At 31.8% G+C, this 20,204-nt stretch overlaps 2 protein-coding genes across 2 annotated transcripts; both read right to left on the bottom strand.

The window, feature by feature from the left end:
• Positions 1 to 193: 193 nt before the first annotated feature.
• LOC133812843 (small RNA degrading nuclease 1) lies at positions 194 to 4,640 on the bottom strand. Its single transcript, XM_062246665.1, has 12 exons — positions 4,486 to 4,640; positions 4,129 to 4,311; positions 3,953 to 4,039; positions 3,631 to 3,699; positions 2,979 to 3,119; positions 2,651 to 2,767; positions 2,502 to 2,571; positions 2,281 to 2,381; positions 1,863 to 2,000; positions 1,670 to 1,777; positions 1,115 to 1,219; positions 194 to 981 (listed from the first exon to the last, which is right to left on the bottom strand). Exons 1-12 carry the CDS (start codon positions 4,516 to 4,518, stop codon positions 694 to 696), a joined length of 1,440 nt encoding a protein of 479 aa, XP_062102649.1. The 5' UTR covers positions 4,519 to 4,640; the 3' UTR covers positions 194 to 693.
• A 6,929-nt stretch (positions 4,641 to 11,569) lies between these two features.
• LOC133812841 (F-box protein SKIP2) lies at positions 11,570 to 13,475 on the bottom strand. The gene has a single exon (XM_062246663.1). It carries the CDS (start codon positions 13,394 to 13,396, stop codon positions 11,729 to 11,731), a length of 1,668 nt encoding a protein of 555 aa, XP_062102647.1. The 5' UTR covers positions 13,397 to 13,475; the 3' UTR covers positions 11,570 to 11,728.
• Positions 13,476 to 20,204: the final 6,729 nt, after the last annotated feature.

Here is a 20,204-nt window from a genome sequence, read left to right as displayed (position 1 = left end):
AATTATATGAAAATAAAGATGTGATTAAGGTAAGCTGTGACTATCATTACAATCTTTAACTAACAAATCCCAGGTAATATCAGTACAAAGACCAAATTTTTTTATATCTTTAAAGAAAAAACATCATTCACTTTGGACATGATAGTGCATGGTGGGGATACTGTCACTGTGTTTCTACTAATGTCAACCAGAGTCCAACAAAAAATGACTTAATTATTTTTCTAATATTACAGTAAATGTTACAGTTTGATGAAAAAATTCAAGCAGAGTCCAACAAAAATTGACTTAATTATGTTTCTAATATTACAGTAAATGTTACAAGTTGATGTAAAAATAAATTGAGCTTATCCCCCCAAAAAAAAGACAGACAGACAGACAAAAATGGCAAAATAATAACCAAACCTCATACAAACTTTAATATTTTGGTATCTAGTGATTCAACATAAACATAAATAAATAAATAAAAAACATGTACCTCTCTCTTTACTTTCTGTCTTTTCTCTAAGCAGTCAGTCGAACCTTGGTCACTTGAGCAAAATTTAATACTGCCTCACCATTTTTCTGGATTTCAGACAGAGGATGGGAAACCTTTTGAATTCATTTCGTTGGGGAATGCAATCCAAGAAAAACCCTTCCAGATTTAAAGGATTTTTCCAAGAAGTCAGATGAATCTGGTAGTAGTACAGGCAACGCCTAAGCTCGTTTCTTTTTTCCTTTCTTGTTCTTTTTGTGCTTGGATACCTTTTTACTTTTAAGTTTTTGCTTCGATCCCTTATCCTCTGCCGGTGTCTCCTCTTCAATCTTCTCATCTGATTTCAATTTTTTTGATACTTTTGAGGTCTCCTGTACTTCAACAGCTCTCTTCTTAGACAAGTCCCCATCAAAGCAATCACCGCGACCCGTACTACGAACACACAGACTATAAGTTTCACCTGTGCTGAGTTTGCATGTGATGAGTTTCTGCGGCCGTCCCAACGTATCCTGGCATAATTTTGGTCAACATGTTACTTGTGTATTAACCAACCACATAACACAGACAAGACAATTTTGTCTCTATTATTCAAAATGTGTCTTGGGGATCTAAATCTACAATCAATTTACTAATCTTATGTACCTTCAAGATGCTGCCTTCCACTTTTTCATATGCTTCCTCTGCTTCTTGTAAATTTTTAAAGAAAGCAAAGGCAGTGTACTTATCTCCTTTAATTCTCCTATTTGACTGCAGAAATCAACACACATTCATTACAGAAGAAACACCCAAACATTTATGTTTAATTAAGTAATATTAGTCATAGCAACTTAGATCTACCTCATTCATAACAACTTAAGTAATTAAGCTGTCTCCCAATAGCAATACAAAGGTAGTAGTAGTGTTTTAATATCACCGGTCAGGGAAAAATTTAGTGTGTAAATAACAATATTGGAAGACTGAAGGTAAAAGAAAAGTAAGGAATGAAATTTATCTCACTAAAACACGGTTATTAGATATACACACGGTCCAATGTAAAGTTAGCGGAGGGGTCATTATCATTTTCGACGAGCTCAGGCTCAGCATTTATTATATGGATCCGAATGTTTTTTGAAGTAAACATGAACATAGCTTGATTTTTAAAAAAAATGCCAAAACTGGATATCTTATAATATTTAAGAACAGGAATGAGTGGTCAACCTTAGTTTCAATTGTGAAGTCCCCAGGAATAACCTTAAGTAATTCTTCACTAGGTACATGTGATGGAATCCTGTGAAGTAGTAGTTTCGGCATTTCAATTTCAGGCACCTACAGTTTTAAATAAAAAGATTTATCATTTAGAAAGTTCAAATTGAGGGAAGCCGGAGATGAAAATATGAAAAAGCCAACTCACAACATTCACTTCTTTGTAGGGAATAGTATCGCTTGCTTTTTGCTCTATCCTAGCAAGAACAAGCTTCATGGCAGCACAAGCATCATCCAAACAATTATGTGGAGAACCCGCCTTCCGCACTTCATAGCCCAACAAAGACTGTCAAAAGAATAACATATAAATAAGGCCAAAATTTAAAAGCAGCAGATGAGCTTTAATTGTATAAACTGATCAAATGAAAATAAACAAATAGAGTGAAAGCAAAAAGGGGTCATCAATCTAAATAATTGGTTTAAAAAAGCTTCACTCTGATGAGACGATTAAAAAGTCGATATCTAATAAATGAAGATATTTCCAAACTAATGAAAATTAAAAATAAATTCCGAACTCTCCATTACAAACAGATTGCTAATAGAAACAAGTTCAATCTTTCACTTGCCTTGCACAAATTATTCAAAGAAGGTCTTCTACTGATGGGTCCCTCTGAATATCTGAATATGTAAGAGGTATCAATCACCCATGCATGGTCTATCTTCAATACTGAGCCCAAAAGCAAAAGATTAAGAAATGAGTAGAGACTAATAGAACATCAAATGTAGTTACATCAAATATAGCACAAAATCAACGAGTTTTGACAGCAAAAGCGATGGTTTCACTAACCATTGAGATCGTTACTTAAGCTGTGGCCTGCTAAAATATTTCCACTTGATAATATCTTCATCATTGATTTCTACAGCACACACCGAAGTGGTTCAGATAAATAATGTTGACAGAAATTTCTCAAAACCGACAAAGCAATGATACTAAACCTGTACATCCGCCAATGTGCATGTAACTCCCTCCAGATCAGCTGCAGTAATTCCTGTAATTTCAGTTCTATAATCTGCAACTTCTTTCTTAGGATTTACAAGTTCATTCAATTTGACCTGAAAGTAAAAACTGTATTAACAGGCATACAAAAGAACTTATTGGCAAGTCTAGAAACACCAGAAGATGTAATAGTTGAAGGGTTTAGTTCTCTTATTTGTGTTTTGTACTCTATTTCAAAAAGAGCTACGTGACTTCAAAAAAATTGATAGAGAAAGCAGTTAGAAAAATATAACATTACTCATTAAAAGAAAAAAGAAAATTCAGTACCTGTAAATTGCGATCCACTACACACACCCTCACCGCTGCTTCAGTTCCATCTACGCACAGAACCATCTCACAGTCAACAGCAAGAATGTTTTCTGAACTCATCACGTTGGACATTTTCCCAAGCTTGGTAACAATCCAACCCTGATTCACAATTTCCACAAGTTAATAGGAAGAAAATATGCCATTTTAAGAGCAAATAAAAATAAAGTTCGTCAAGCAATAAGGGAAAAAAAAATTACAGCTAGAGTTGTCGTTTTTATTCATGGGCTTCTTATATATAAAATAAAATAAATAAAAAATAGTCATATGACTCACATGTATAACAAAATCGGCAGATGATCTTCAATTTGGGTGATTTAGTTTAAAGAATATTATGGGAGCAACTTAAAAAGAGCAGCAATTATCTTTGAAGAAAATTGTAGGACTTCATTAGATATTGAATAAAATATATAATTTATGTTGAACAAAGATGAGTCTTAGCTTCAGCCTATGAGATAGCAAGAAGGCATATATATCAAAACAATCTGAATAGTACTGAAGTTAACTAAGTCTAAAGCAACGCAAAAATGTAAGAAAGTAATCACAAGGAATATATATCTTAATACACCATTTCTTGGCAAAACAAAAGTTAGAAAGAAATGTAACAACTTACCTGATCCTTTGAAGGGAACGAATACTCTAATGGGTATTGGGGGTGTTCAAGAGTTAAGCGAACCAGCATCTGTACTGCCACCACCAGTTCAACAAAACATACAAGTTACAAAACTATCAATGAGATAAAGAGCTTAACAAATTGCAAACATGTAACTTCGATGGTACTGTAAGAAATGAAGTTGAAAAAGAAAGCTATCTAAGCTCAACAACAATCCCATACAACCATTTGGTTCACATTTAATTCCTTAGCAATCCCAAATACAACACTACATATTGTATCACACAAGCCAAAAGGGTATTATTATGTGCTTCACAATCACCTGCTCAGGTGACTCATTATCTGGAGCTCTTGTAAACTTCTGAACTAAGTTGCGCTTTGAATAAGATTGAATTAGTTGAGTCACGTACTGCAGCCATCATTAATAACAAACATTGTTAAGAAGTAAATGAAAAGTAAAATCAACACTGAGAGAGAGAGAGAGTTAAGGTACACTACCTTCAAATGCTCCTCGTCATCAAATGTCTTCAAAAAAGAAACCAAAACTTCATTAGACCTCTTTGCCGGGTCACTCAATTTAGCCCCAAACTTTTTATCATAACCACTCAAAAACTCTTTCCACTCTCCTTTACTGCCCTTGAATCCTCTTTTCTGGACCAACTTCACAATCTCAACAAGGGCCTATCAAGTAAAACCGTTAACACATACAATCAAAACAATTGGCATAAAAACATAACAAAAGAATAATTTTTTTCAGAATTCAATAGCTGAAATAGCACAAATCTGTATTGGTCTGCATTCAATTTCATAAGAATGGTAGACCAAAACATCACAAGATAGCAATAAAGAGCTTACCTTTTTCTCAGCGGTAGCGAGCAGGTCCTCCATCGGTATTCTACTGGTGAAGTTGAGAGAGAGAGTGAGTGGAGAGGCTGCTGGAAGAACCGCCAAGTCGCAGCGAAAGGGTTTAGGGTTTTATGTATTTTTTTTTAGGGTTTTAACTAACAAACGAAATTATCTGTTTTTAGCGCAAGCAAGAAGAAATTGAGGAAGACAGGTACAACTTATCCTAAATTACATAAATACCCTTTTGTTTCTTCATTAGCAAATCTTTTAACAAATGTGATTGAAAAAAAATTGAAATTTTAGTTCATGTTTTTTTTTTGCAAAATAATAGTGTTGAATTTGGTTCATCATTCACATGCAATTTTAAATTTTTGAAAACTAAAATATAAATAAGCCCACATAATTATTAAGAGTAATAATATGTGCATCCAAAATATGTACCCAAATATTACATATAGTGACGTGTCACTGCTTTTTAAAACAGTGGGTTCCTGTTTTAATAAATGTGATTGGCTAGGCTAAACTATCACATCACTGTGTGTAATATTTGGGTGTATATTTTAAGTGCATATATCATTACTCTAAATTATTAATTAGTAGGACATTTCAAAAATTAAATTCAAAACAACTTTTCTAAAATGAATAATAATTTATCATCCAAATAAAAAACAAAAATTCTAGTTTTCTACAAATACTCAAAATTTAGAATAAAATAGATAGGCCCCACAATTATTTAAAATACAATATCACAAATCAATCAATAATTGCAAAAGCTAAAATATTATTTTCAAATAGTTTTTTCAAATGAAATTCAAAATCCAATTATTTTGTTTTCAAATCATACATCAATCACAACCTAAAAGATTTCACTTTTTCTTATTAGAACTCAATCAAATAATTTTTTTATCTTGTTGGTTTGGTGTGAGAGTTTCCTTTGGACATTTCAAGTAGATGGACATAACGAATAAATTAATTTTATTGGTGACACATTCAATTTCAGGGACTTCACAAATAAGTTCTAGTATTTACATTGAAATAATGATTTTGGAAGATGTTTCTTTCAATATCATTTTTTTCATATTATTTTTATTTAGTATTCTAATCCACTTTTATTTATTTATTTATTTTGTAAGTGTTTTTGAGGCTCAAGTTGTAACGTCTTACTTTCTTAGTCATTATTAAGTGAGTTAAAAAAAACGTGTCATTAGCTTGTTAATCGAAGTTTTAGGTTAAAAGTGGAGCTAAACTGTAATAAAAGTCATTTAAAGTCATTTGATATAAAAATGTGGTCATTCATTGAAAACGTAAAGAGTTATACATTTAAGATCTTAAAATACTGTTCAGAAAGTATTTTACATCTAAAAATACATTTAAGGTCGACCTAACCAACAAAACAACTATTACAGTACATTTTCCCAAAAATAACCCTAGTCGTGGCGGCCAAGCAGGCCGAACATGTACCCGTCGCTCCACGCTCTCCGTACTCATGGTTGGTCGACATTTCCTTTACCCTTACCTGCACCATAGAGCACCCCTGAACTGAAGCCCAGCAAGAAAACTCAACACAAAACAGATAACATATGCATATCTATCAACAGCATATAACAAAGCAGCCAACAGGCTAAACACATAGCGGCCATGCTGTCCCAAGTGCTTTACCAAGCCCTGGGTTCGCGGTCTTCACCAAGAGAATGACTCCAGCATCCTAGGAGGGTCTCGCCCTAACGGCTTGCACTCCGCGTGCTCAACACCGTTCCCGACCCCTTGCCGTACTCGGCTTTGCACTCCGTGTGCTCAACGCCGTTCCCGACCCCTTTCCGTACTCGGCTTCCTGTCATTCTCAGCCTTCACTGTTTCCGGCCTTCGTCGTTCCCGGACTTCTTCGTTCATTCACAAATATGCACTACATGGCATAATATCAACAAATATTTAAACATATACTAAACATAAACAATAGGGCTATGCCCTGCAATTCAATCAATAGGGTCATGCCCTACAATACAAGCAATAGGGCCACACCCTGCTCTACAGGTACAACAATTTTCTTACCTGTGTCCCAAGATATCAGAGCACCGCAATCCCGAGCACAATCCTCTAACACGAGCCTCGTTGAAAACCTAGTCATATTTATAATAGCTATCCATCAAGTTCTAATCCAATAAATAGCTTCAAGACATAAATCTAGCATCCGGGACCTTGGATTCTACCAAACTAGGTAGTAGAAACCTTCCCGAGCCTTAACGTTTGAGTTCCCGAGCTAAAAACTTTCAAACAGCCAAAAATCTGCATTTGGGTCGCGGCGCGCCCCAAGTCAGAGGCAAAATGCCTCTCAGCTAAAAGATACGGACTGCGGCGCACCAACCTTGCGTCGCGACGTCTGGGCAACTCTTCGAGGTCCTTTGGCCTATAAACTCAAGCGGGTCGCGGTGCCTGATGAACAGGGTCGCGACTTGAGCCCGATACCCATAAATCCCATACAATTTTACAAGCTAATTACCCTAAAAATCACCGATTCCAAGCCCTAATCCTAGAATTCTGCCTAGGATTCATATCCAAACAACATAACTAGCTTAAACATCCAGAAATCCAACATAAAGTCTCATAAACACCTAAATTCCAACTCCCAAAAATTCTAACAAAACAGAGAAAATTAAAAGAAAAACATGCTTTAATCCCTTATCTTTGAGTTAACTTCAACCTGAGCTAAATTCAATTGCCATAAACTTCAATTCTCCCCAAGCTCAACAAACCTCTAGCTTTGAATTCCTAGGCTTGATTTCCTCTTGTTGATCGCGTTTTTGGCCAACGACGTGAGAACGTCAAAAACGATAAAACCTTCAAGAGAAATTAAACGACACAGACGATTTTATAAAGAAAGTAAATAACACACGTAATTTTTATAGTGGTTCAGCCCCAATATGTTGGTAATAGCCTAATCCACTTAGAGTTGTGATTATAGATCTGCACTCAAGATCAGATGAACCTGAGTCAACTGAGTTTCTTCAGTGCAGATTACAAAAATACAAGGATTCTCTCAAATGCAAGTACTTTCTCTCTCTAGAAAATTTAGATCAGAAGTTCAGAAGCCCAAAAAATCCCCAAAAAGAAGAATCCCCCATTTTATGATGTCATAAGCCTTATATTTATAGGCTTAGGATCGTACAGATGATATCCCCCCACATTGGGATATTTTATTATTCTCATTATATTTAAATTACATTAATATTCAAAATGTAACAATACACTAAAATTGTGGGATAAATTGAGAGATTCTCATGTATGCCAAGACCGATTCTTGTTGAAGCCGTTTTTGGGAATCTTGACTTAGTCCTCCTCTTTCTGGTCGACCCATATCTCCTTTAAGCTGGTCGAACACACCTTCACTAGGCAGTCACGCACTTGGCTAGGCAGACATGCACTTGACTGGGCAGACATGCACTTAGCTGGGCAGACATGCACTTGACTGGTCGAACATGGCCATGACCGATCGGCCAAGTTCATGCCTAGTCGGACAAAGTCATGCTTGGGCAGACAAGTCACTCCTGGGCAGACAAGGTCATTCCTTGGCAGACAAGGTCATGCTTGGTCGGTCATGACACTTCTCAAGCCAGTCAAAATTCTTCAATGGCCTACTCGGCTACTCCTAATCCAGATCACTTTATCACAACTCTGAGGAGCCAATATATTTATTGACTTATTAATGTGTTTTTTACGGACCATGTACTGTCATTTGTCACCTCTATTGCCACGTCATCGTTCTCCAATTTTTGGGGATAACACCTCCAAAATCCTCAAAAACCATGAGAGAGAGAGAATCGGTGGATAGAGAAAACCAAAAAAATTGAGTACTCTTCTATTTCTTTTTCCCTTCTAACACCTTCTAATGTCTTAGCAGTCAAAGAAATCTAAGTACTTCCCTTGCCAAATGTCCAAAATGCCCCCCTTAAGTCTATCTACATCCTTAAGTGACCCAATGGCAATTCCATCATTTGCCATATTCCGCTAACTCCTCAAGTGTTCCTATAAATCTCTGTTTAATTCCGACATATTCAAATCATAGCTAAATTACTACCCATTACTCGATAAATCCCGAACACACATAACATTCCCAAAATACCCCTAGGCTCCTCCCGAGTCGGGTATTTGACCCCGTTGTGATTTTCTAGCTAAACTGCTCCCTAGGACCGTCTTGGATCGTGCATCACAAATATATCACTACTTACTTGTGGTATCACTCACAATATACACAAATATTGCATTTATGCCATCAACGGGCTAAAATTACAAATATGCCCCTAATAACCAAATGGGGCCCACATATATATTTAATTCACCTAAACATGCATTTCTAATCACATAATCATCAAATTCATTTATTAACATAATTAAATTAGATATTGCCCTCCATGCACGCTAATCAAGGCCTCCTTATTAGCAAATTTGGGACACTACACAAGTACTCAGTCTTATATTTTGTTTTGTCTATTTTATCTAAATTGGGAGGCATAAGCACATAATAGATTGGTTTGCATATCATTTGTCTAGACAATAAGCTAACTGGATGGAAATGATCCCTCCATATTGTTGATATCTTCTTTTCATTCTCTGTGATTTAGTCACCTTCTAAAAAAAATTTGAGAAATTTCTTATTACAAGATAAAACTTTAAAAATTAGAATTATTAAAATTATTTTAAAAAATTAATTAATTTTAGAAAAAATATTTTTATCAAAATCATTGTTCTACTATTTTTCAAACATAGCCTAAGGTTTATGTATTGGATTCCTATTTTAAGGTTATGTAATCACTATTATTCTTTCAAGAACTATAAGTAGAATGTTGTTACAAGTCATCTTAATATGATTTAGTCTCCTTCTAAAAAAATTAAATAAATAAATTGAGAAATTTCTTATTACAAAACATAAAACTTAAAAATTTAGAATAGTTAGAATTACTTTCATAAAGAAAAAATACTTTTAAAAAAATCATAAAATTTTAGAAAAATATTTTCATCAATCATTTTTCTACTCTTGTCAAACATAGCCTAAGGTTTATGTATTGGATTCATAGTTTAAAGTTATATAATTACTATTATTATTTCAATCACTATAAGTAGAATGCTATTACATGACATCTTAATATGTCTAACATTATATGAAGTAGCATTTTATGACGAAATTTATAAAGTTATAATTTTTTAGAGTATAATAGAATATTTAAATTACACAATAAGGAAAAAAAGTTGGCCTAAAATAGCCACAAATATCCCTAGACATCTATTTCAAAGTTATATATAATTATTTATCCCTAGACATCTATTTCAAAGTTATATATAATTATTTTTCGTATCTTTATATCAACTTATTTATGTATTGAAAATACAGAAAGTAACAGTAGAAATCACTACTCAAAAAATTTCATATATCTCTTATGCAAAATAAAATATGTTGATATTTATACTTTTGTCTCATGATAAAATAATCATGCAAGAGTATTATTTTTCAGCTAAATACAAATAACCATAAATAGATTATTTATGGAAATTTTTCCTCGAGCAATATTCTACAATGATCTTGTGTTATGAAAACATTATAAAAATAGATCATATGAAATGAAGTGTGAATATACGAAATTCAAAAAGGAATATAATAGGCATTCGTTTTCATTAACTCACATGACCCCTAATTACTTTATCTTCACTTTGTGATAAAAAACATGCTACTTTTACTTTTTGTAAAGTTTGATAAATAATTCTCTCAATAATTTAACTGTAGACATGATATTTTATCGACTCACAAAAAAAAAGATATTTTATTTACTCATTTAAAAACAAAATATCTAAATCAGTAACCTATATTTTCTTCCATCTGCAAAAAATCTTATTTAATTGTACTAGATAGTTTATTTTTAGTGGAATTTAGAAAAGAGTGAGTTGATCTTTTAATATAGGGTTTATATTTTGTTTAGATCCTGTATTTTGGCTCATTATTTGTTTGGATCCTATATTTTAATAAATTACTTTTTAGACCCTGTATTTTCTAAAATAGTTCAAATAGACCCCTAAACCCGATTTTGATTAAAGTTTTTTGAACTAAAATCACAAATAATTCATCAAACTAACAACTTAAAACAAAAATACAGTCATTCTGCCCAAGAACTGTATTGTTATATTCAATTTTTTGTTCATCAAAATCAGGTTCAGGGACATATTTGAACAACTTTACAAATCTAAGGGTCCAAAAAATGATTTGTCAAAACACAGGTATCAAACAGGAAATAAAATAAAAATTAGGTCTAAAAATATATAAATCCTTTAATATATTAATGTTTACTAAAGAAAATAAAGGGGTGAGATTCATATATGTCTTCTGATAAGTTGGACTTTACAAAAATCAAAGAAATAAAAAATAAGAATTTCACATAAGACATCATGTCGTTTTATGTTTGAAGATGTGTTGTCGTTTCTACATACAAACAAATATGCTCTTTGTCGTATATACACTAAACGACACTTTGTTAGGAATTGGTTTGTTCCTTGTTGAATTACATCACTCAAAAGTTTTTTCCTTTATTGGTGATTGAAGATTGTTGTAGATTATAACAAGGCATCGGCCATTAAAATTACCTATCTTTTGCCAAAATTAAAACTAAGTTTCTAATATTCTTCAACAAAAAATCCAAACTTTCTTTCAATAAAAAGGGCATGAATATCAGGCTATAAAAACAAGATTGTGTATAGCAAAGGGTAAGCAATCTCAAAAATTAAATAATTAACAAAAATCTATCTTTATCAGCACTCAATATACCAATACTTTGTATCCCTAATTTCTAAAACCATATTCCAATCAATAAAAATCTTTCTTTATCATTACAAAGAAGTCAATTATACCAATCCCTTCATAATTGAAAATGAAATTTAATTGGGACCATACATTGTCATCCCTCATTTCACAATCACATTCCACCAATGGGGATCGAGTAAAATTCATTCAACTTCATCATCAAGCAGTCAGATTTCAGAACCAGATAATGTAATTACAAATATCTAAATGACACATAATGTACCATTAAGCAATCAAAACAAAATGCACAGCTGAAGCAATTCAATTTGGCACTAAAATCCCAAAACATACATACAAATCAACCAAGGCATGAACCAGTAATAGTACACAAAAGAATGTTACTTTGCCTCAAGAAAATATATAAATAAACATAATAACTTGATTTTAATCTCTTCAGACTGGGATGGATGATCACAAGTTTCCATTGGAACTATTATCATCAGTTGGGTATCTGCTGAAGGCACATTGCACTAAATTTCTATATGCAAAAAAACCAATTTTTGTTCTAAACAATGTCAATGGACCATTACTACTACTACTTGAAGCTGCTGCAGTATTAGAATCTGTTCCTTGGCGAACTGTCCTGTGAAGCACTATGCCCATTTCTTGAGCCCCACTGTGACTAACACTAGCATCCACCAAAGGTTTGTCTTGTACATCATCCCAATTAACTATCAGTGATTTCCTTCGCTCCCTCAACCACTCTGCAATCCCACCACTCACTCCCCTGCACTTCTTGACCTTAATCTTAGCCAAATTGGGGCAACCCCAAGCAAGCGTTTCGATCCCGACATCTGAAATCGGGCACCCCTTGATACACAGCTTCTTCAATGCTAGACATTTTGCAGCAATGCAGGCTATTTCTGCATCACCAACTGAGCCACTGCCACAGAGGGCCAACCGTTCAAGCTTTAGGCAATTTGAAGCAACAGCTGCCAAACCCAACGAGGTGGGGTTGACACCAATCAGAACAAGCTCCTGCAAATTAAGACATTGTTTGGCTACAGCAATCAGACCCTCGTCACCAATTCTATTAGTCCTCCATGCATCGATATGAAGCTTCCTGAGTTGCCTGCAGTGTTCAGCAATGCACACAAGCCCATAGTTTGTACACTCCGGGGTCTTTACAATACGCAAAACCTCCAAATTCGAACATTTCGATATGCCGGAAAGCCCCGAATCACTAACCTGAAGCCTCTCAAGGTGGATTTCAACAAAACCAGTGTTCCCATTTCCAATCCTTTCCAAAACTCGATCCCAATCCCCAACACATCGAATCAATTTCAAAGTCGTTAGCTTTTTCGCACCCAATATAAGAGGTTGGAATACCTGTCCATTCATCAGCTCCTTCAAGCATACGGATCTAAGAGACGAAGCAGCTATGTCTTGGCCGATCAACTCCGACCCTTCATGGATTCCGCGAAGCCGCTTGACAGAGAGCTCTTCGAGAGCCTTACAATGAGTGAGGATAGAATTCATGGCTTTGGCGCCAAACATGCACGACCCACATGAAAACTTCTTCAAAGACTTGCAGCTCTGAGCAAAGAACTCCATACCGACATCGGTGATTTCTCTACACCCACGAAGCTTAACCCGCGAGAGGTTAGGACAACGAATCGAGATCATAATCAACGAATCATCGTTGACGCTAATCGATTTACGATCACAACGAAGAGCAAGCTTGGTCACGGAATCAAATCTAGCCAACAAAGAAGGAAGAAAAGTCAATATCTCAGATTGAGCATTCAAAGAAAGCCGATACCGATGCTGACCGTCCACTCTAAACCACCGTTTACACACCAGAGAACACCTTTTCCGATCTCCAGAACCAAGGGACTGAAAAATCAAAGCCAAACACTCATCAGGAAGATTATTCGTATAGTCAAACCCAAACCCACCTCCTCCTCCTCCTCCATCAAAACCACCGCTTTTCAAATCCAAAACCTCACCTTCTTCTTTCAAAGAAGAATAAGAAGAAGAAGAGGAAGAAGACCTGAAACTAAACCGGCAACTCCGAGAAATTTCCAGGCCTTCGGTCTCCGACGAATGAGGCCCAAGCGAAGAACTGGACTGTCCCATGGGAAAAATTGAAGTGAATTTTTCGGTCCGAATTTTGTGAATTGAGAAAAATTAGGGTTTCTGACAGTGAAAGAAGATAGAGACGAAGGTGAAGATATATAATAGAGAGGAGAAAGTTAGGGGTGCATCCCGTCAAACGGGGTTGATGACGTGGCACCGTCGCAATCGATACGGCCGTCTATAGTTAAACGCCTCTGCCGTCAAAACACGCGCTTTTTTCGTTTTTGAGTTTTGATGCGATCGCCACCGTTGGATTCGATGACTTCAAAGATCAGAAGACAAGATTCAGAAACTTCAAAGATTAGATTTTGATGTAGTTAAAGTAAAAAACAGTTTTGTGTTAAAGTTGTGTTTTTTTAGTTTTGTTAAGAAAAACAAACAGTTTTGTGTATTTTTTAGTAATTATCTTAAACTTTTTTTTTTTTTTAAGAAAAAAAAGGGATGGGACTACTAGCTTGGCTACTTTTTTCGGGCCTAACTATAAAAGCATTAATCTTGTCTTTAGATAATATTATTGTAAAATTCTAGAGTGCACCGCATCGTTTTGGAAATCAATACTTTTTTTGTTATGATCATCTACATTGTAGTTATTTAGAGCATAATATCAATTTTAAAAAATTAAGAATAATTTTTAATATCGAAAATATAGTTTAAACGGATTATTTTTCACTCATATAAGAAAAAATAATTATGCGTGCAATAAATTGTTTAAATATTGTTTTCGTCACTGTAAATTATTCAGAATTTACTAAAAAAACTCGAGGATGCTCTAAATAATTATAATATACATGTTCATAAATAAAAAATTCGCCGAAAATCATCATGGTATCAAAAAATAGGAGGAAGTGCACCGATATGCCCATTTTTAGGGGGTGCACTCTAGACTTACCCAATAGTATTATGGGTTTATATCAGATTAGGTTTTCAAATTTTATTTCGTATCACTTAGGTCCTAAAACTTACTAAGTGTGTATCACATAAATCCTTTAAGTTAAAAAATAGTTTAAAGAATGCACAACAAAAATTAATTGATGACCCAATTAATTACAAAAAAAAAATAATTGGGTTATAAATTGTTTTATGTTGGCCATAAATCATTTTCTGCTACGCATTTTGTAAACAATTTTCCAACTAAAAAGACTTATGTGATACACATTAAGCAAGTTTTGTGACCTAAGTGATATAAAACAAATTTTGGGATCTAAGGACAGTTCCAACCGAACTGCAAAACAACAAATATAGTGATAAAAAGGCACAAAATCAAATCCAACCCAACTACATTTATCCCACTATTATGTTGTCAAACTACAGTACCCACCAAATATGGTGGAGTATTGTAGCAACAGCAAATTTTTTTTTTACTATTTTGATTTTTATATTAGTATTTAATAATAAATATATATGTATATTATTTTATATATAAGACAAAATAATTAAAAAAATATAATTTTTGGTGTTGTGGTTGTAATGAAAAAAATATAGTGTTAAATCTCTTTAGTTTTGATGTTGGTGCAACACCATATATAGTGTTATCTCGTAACGATACGTGTCGGTGTGGATAATTATGTTTTAACAATATATAATGTCAAATAAATAAATTAGATGAATTGATATGATATTGTCAAGACAAAATTTAAAACTTTATTAACAGGATGTTTGATAAAAAAATTCAACTTTTTTTGTAAGGTTAAATAAAAAATTTCAATTGATAACTTTATTATTACAATTCACTAATAAGTTTTTTTTATTCTTATTGATATTTTGAGGTATTAATATTCGTATTAGTTTATCATCAAATCTCTTTATGAGAATAAAATTTAATTTTTTGGTCCATTATTTTAGTTCGTATATGTTCAGAATTTATTCATGATTTCATCTTTATAATTATTATGCCAGTAATTAATATTATGCATATAATTATTATATTGTTTTATTATGTTGTTGTTACTCATAAATTTAATTTAGATTAACTAATAAATATTTTGTTTATTTACAGCCAAAACAAGTAAAAGAGAGTGTCTAATTTTTACTTTAAATTTGTTGAACTCGTTGTGGATGGTGTATTTAATCTTGATCGACAAAAGTAGCTAACTCTATATTCTCTCATTTTCCAAATTAAGTTATATTATCAATAATTTTACGAAGATTTTGTCAGATATGCACTTATAGATAGAAAACGAAGTTAATTAGTTATAATAGATTTCACCATATAAAATAAGTAACTTTATTATTCAAATTAATGAGTACTTGCTCATTTTTCTAAAAAAAAAAAAGATGTTTGATGAAAAAGATTTTTATTGATATCATTCTACAAAATGATTTCTCCTTCATCTAATCATGTTTTGCAAAGTAATTTCTTAACACATTCAAGAAGTTATGTATGATACTTTACACAAAATTATCAAAAGATTATTATTTTATAAAATAATGTTATATATATATATATATAATAAAAGGTTTATACTTTTTTGGACATTGTGTTTTGTCTCATTACCTGTTTGGACTCTATATTTTGACAAATTATTTTTTGGACCTATATTTTATAAAATTGTTGAAATAGAACCCTAAACTCAATTTTAATGAAGAAAAAATTGAATATAACAACACAGTTTTTAAGCATAATGATTTTATTTTTGTTCTGAATTGTTAGTTTGGTAAATTATTTGTAATTTTAGTTAAGAAAACATTGACCAAAATCGGGTTTAGGGTTCTATTTTAATCATTTTACAAAACATATGGTCCAAAAAGTAATTTGTCAAAACACAGAGTCCAAACAGGTAATGAAAAAAAACAGAAGGTCCAAAAAAAAATATAAACCCTAAATTTTTTATTGATATCATTCTACAAAATGATTTTTCCTTCATCTAATAATTTTTTGCAGAGTAATTTCTTAACACATTCAAAAAGTTGTGTATGATACTTTACACAAAATTATCAAAAGATTATTATTTTATAAAATAATGTTACATATATATAAAAATAAAAGTTTATCTACACTCATTACTTTTTATTACTTTTTATTAAAGGTTAATGGTTTGTAGTGTTTATAAAAAGAAGTAAACAATAAGAGGCAATGCCTTTTGACTAGGACAAAGTCCTCATAGTTCTACAACCATCTTTTTAGTTTTAAACCTTTTTTTTTTTTTTTGTATATAATTAATGTGTAACTTTACTTTATGTAATTATATATATTTATATCTTAATTAAAAGCTTTTAATATAAATTATTTTAAAATTAAAAAAACACAAATAACTAAGTAATGAAAAAATAAACAAGAGAACATTCCACCAAAGACATGGTCATTGGTCGGCCAAGCTAGCCTAACTAGTCAGACATCTTAATTTGAACATTTTTTCTTGGTTTACGGCTATAACTCATTTTTGAAAAATACAAAAACATAACATAAAAAGAAAGGTAAATATTTTAATTTTCTTCAAAAATAAATAAATTAAAATTAAAATTAATTTCAAATTTCAACCATTTAGTCAAATACGTTAGAATAAAAACATATAGTTGGAATAAAATAGTTTCAACCTATTTATTTAATTCAACTTTGGAAATATACAAGACAATTCTTCTATAGGGGTTTCACTTTAAGTTCTACCGGTAGGGCTCTCAGTGTTTCTCGACCCGTGAATAGCTTTCAGCGCGATTTTTTTTATGACCGTGTATATTGTAGTTATTTTGAGCATCCTGCAAATTTTCAGAAAATTCCGAATAGTTTGCAGTACTGAAACTAAGTTCAAACATGTTATTTTCGACGCGCATAAAAAAAATTAGTCACGTGTGCAACAATATATTTGAACCTAGTTTTCGGTACTGTAAACTATTCGGAACTTTCTGAAAATCTGCAGGATACTCTAAATAGCTACAATATACACGGTCATAAAAAAAAAATCGCGCCGAAAACTATTCACGGGTTGAGAACACTGATAGCCCTACCGGTAGGTCTTAAAATAAAACACTATCCCCGTATATATATATATATATATTTAATGCTTTAGTCAAAACGACCCTTAATTTTTTCGTTTAGTAAACTTGGGACTGGGAGTAATGTTCTTCAATGGTCAAAGATGTAAACCACACGTTTGTTACTTTATTTATTTTTTTGGTAAGATTGTGGAAATATCTGTGAAATTAATACCAAATAAGTAAATATTTATGGTAAATTACGATGAAATGACATATTTTTTTAAAATATTATATATATGCTTATTATATTCACTTGATATTCTTAGCTATCTGCCAGGTACCAAATTGATGATAATATCTCAACTTATCATTTTTATTAAAATATATCTTTTTTTGTTTAATATTGTTTCATTTATCACAAGCTCAATTATTAAGTATTTAATATCTATTATTATCATATATTTTTTAAGCATTTAAAACAACAATGAATCATATAGTGACCCATACTAACATCACATGCCGGCCAATTTTAATATTTGGACTATTTTTTTTTTATTATAATGATAACTTCATTGATAAACAACATATTATGCAACTTAAAAAATCTAAATATTTAAAAAAAAAATAAGAAATATCTTCGGCTAATTTTATTTTACAATAACAATAGTTGAGTTTATTGATGGTGATGTAAGTATCATTAATTTTTCTTTTTTAAAAAAAAAAACTAAAATATAATAAAAAAATATTGGTGTCCTTTAACTAATTAGGAATGTAAAATATTTGGGCGCCAACCACTTTTTTTTTCTTTCAATACTCTTTCTTAAATAATTAATTGTTTCTAATTATATCTTAACTTTACACAAATATCTTTACTAATTATTTAATAATATATTTATAATTTTTCATACACACTTCTAATACATACACTAAATATATAACAAGTATAAAATAGGGTTGACAATTCGTATTTATGGGTCGTAATCATATCCTGTCGAAACTCATGTATTATAAGTACATGTTAAGCTCAAACCCGTCTCATTTATTAATCTTGTCGAAAACTAAAATCAAAACCTGACTTGCTTATTAACCCGCTATAACTTATTTAACTCGTTTATAAAAATATCATGTTTAATTTGATATTTTTAGAGTGTGGTTTATAAGACCATGTTTAATAAACAAGTTTAAATATGTTATTTTAACTCATATAACACATATTTAGATGAATATATTATTCATTTAACCTAAGTAATATTCAAAATATAAGTAAGTGTATACTAAAATAAGTTAGTGAATAACCATATTCATATCATAATTTGTACTTAATCGTGTTAAACGAGTCAATTTCGGGTTTAGCAGGTTTTACATGATTTTGACCAGAAATTTAATCATGTTTAACTTAATTTAACATGTACCCATTTATGTTAAACTCAAACCCACTAATTTCGTATTATTTTTTAGTCGTGTTATCGTGTCATGACCTATATTGCTGTCCCTAGTATAAAATTAAAGATAATTCTATAGTGTTCCCCCTAGAAAGGGATTATTCGTAGTCTTTTTTTTTATTTTCAGTATGTGAAGAAGTTATAGCCACAATTTTTTACATGACGATGTATATTGTAATTATAGCAAACCTCCCATCCAAGTTTTGTGAAATTCTGAAAAATTGATTGTACTGAAAATAAGGTTAAAAGAACCTACTACACACACATATAAAAAAATAAGTGCATGTGCAACATGTTATTCAAACTATGTTTTCAACACTGTAAATTATTCAAAATTTACCAAAAATTGATAAAGGGTCTGTTATAACTACAATATACACCGTCATATAAAACAAATTAAAGTCATAACTTCTCTAGGTACAAAAAATAGAAAAATAACCACACATGGAAAAATGGAACAATTGTCGATTTTTAAAAAAAAAAAACATGAAAGTCAAACATATTGTAATTTATATTTTTGCAATGTAATATTTATTTTAATATTATTTGTTCTTATATTGTGATTAATAGAATAAAAATTAAACTTTGTAGTTGATTTTTCTCCTAGAATATATAGATGTATCAATTTTTCTTTATTATTTTAATAAATCATAGGAGTAGAAAGGTTTTTTAAAAAACCAACTCATATGATAGTTTGACCGATTCCATGGCCTAATTCGAGCTCAAATCAGTAATTTTTCACGTGGCTATAAAGATTGACCCAATAGTAGTACTACTAGTAAATCAAGCCCCATTAATTGAAAGACCACTATAGGAGTGGCTCAGAAGAAGCATCTTCTTCTAGAATAGTAGGAAGACCACTTCACAAGTCTCATCATCTGAGGCTAGGTAACCACCTTAGACCACTATGTGAAACATCAAATCACAAATACTTGAACAATTTCTTAACTCTTTTGCTCTCTAATCTCAGCTCACTAAATACATTTTGGTACCTAAATCTAGCTTTATCCCAAACCCAATTGTTCTACAAGAGAGATAGGGCATTTTATTATATTGTGTTTTCTATTCTTCCTCATTTTATAAATGTTTACCAACTTAATCGTCATAGTCCTTTGACCGGTACTACATTGGTGTTCCAAAAGCTTTTTCGGTCATTTATCTTTGTTCTACAAGTTGTTGGTGATTCCAAACAGTTGTATCAACATCAGTTGACATCACTTTTTGTTCTAAAGACTTTTACGATCATTTATCTTTATTCTACAAATTGTTAGGTGATGTTTGGTTGGGAGTAATAGAATAAAAAATAATAAATTTTCATTCAATTTCTTTGATTGACTGCATTTTAGAGTATTGGAATGTCATTCCAATCATTTTTAATTACATTCCTTTGTTTGATTGCATTTTAGAATATTGAAATGTCATTTTAATGAAATGGTTTTTCATTCTTTTGTTCT

The sequence above is a fragment of the Humulus lupulus genome, chromosome 1, assembly GCF_963169125.1.
Source record: "Humulus lupulus chromosome 1, drHumLupu1.1, whole genome shotgun sequence".
Classification (NCBI taxonomy): Eukaryota; Viridiplantae; Streptophyta; class Magnoliopsida; order Rosales; family Cannabaceae; genus Humulus; species Humulus lupulus.
This window is presented reverse-complemented; position numbering and strand designations above follow the sequence as displayed.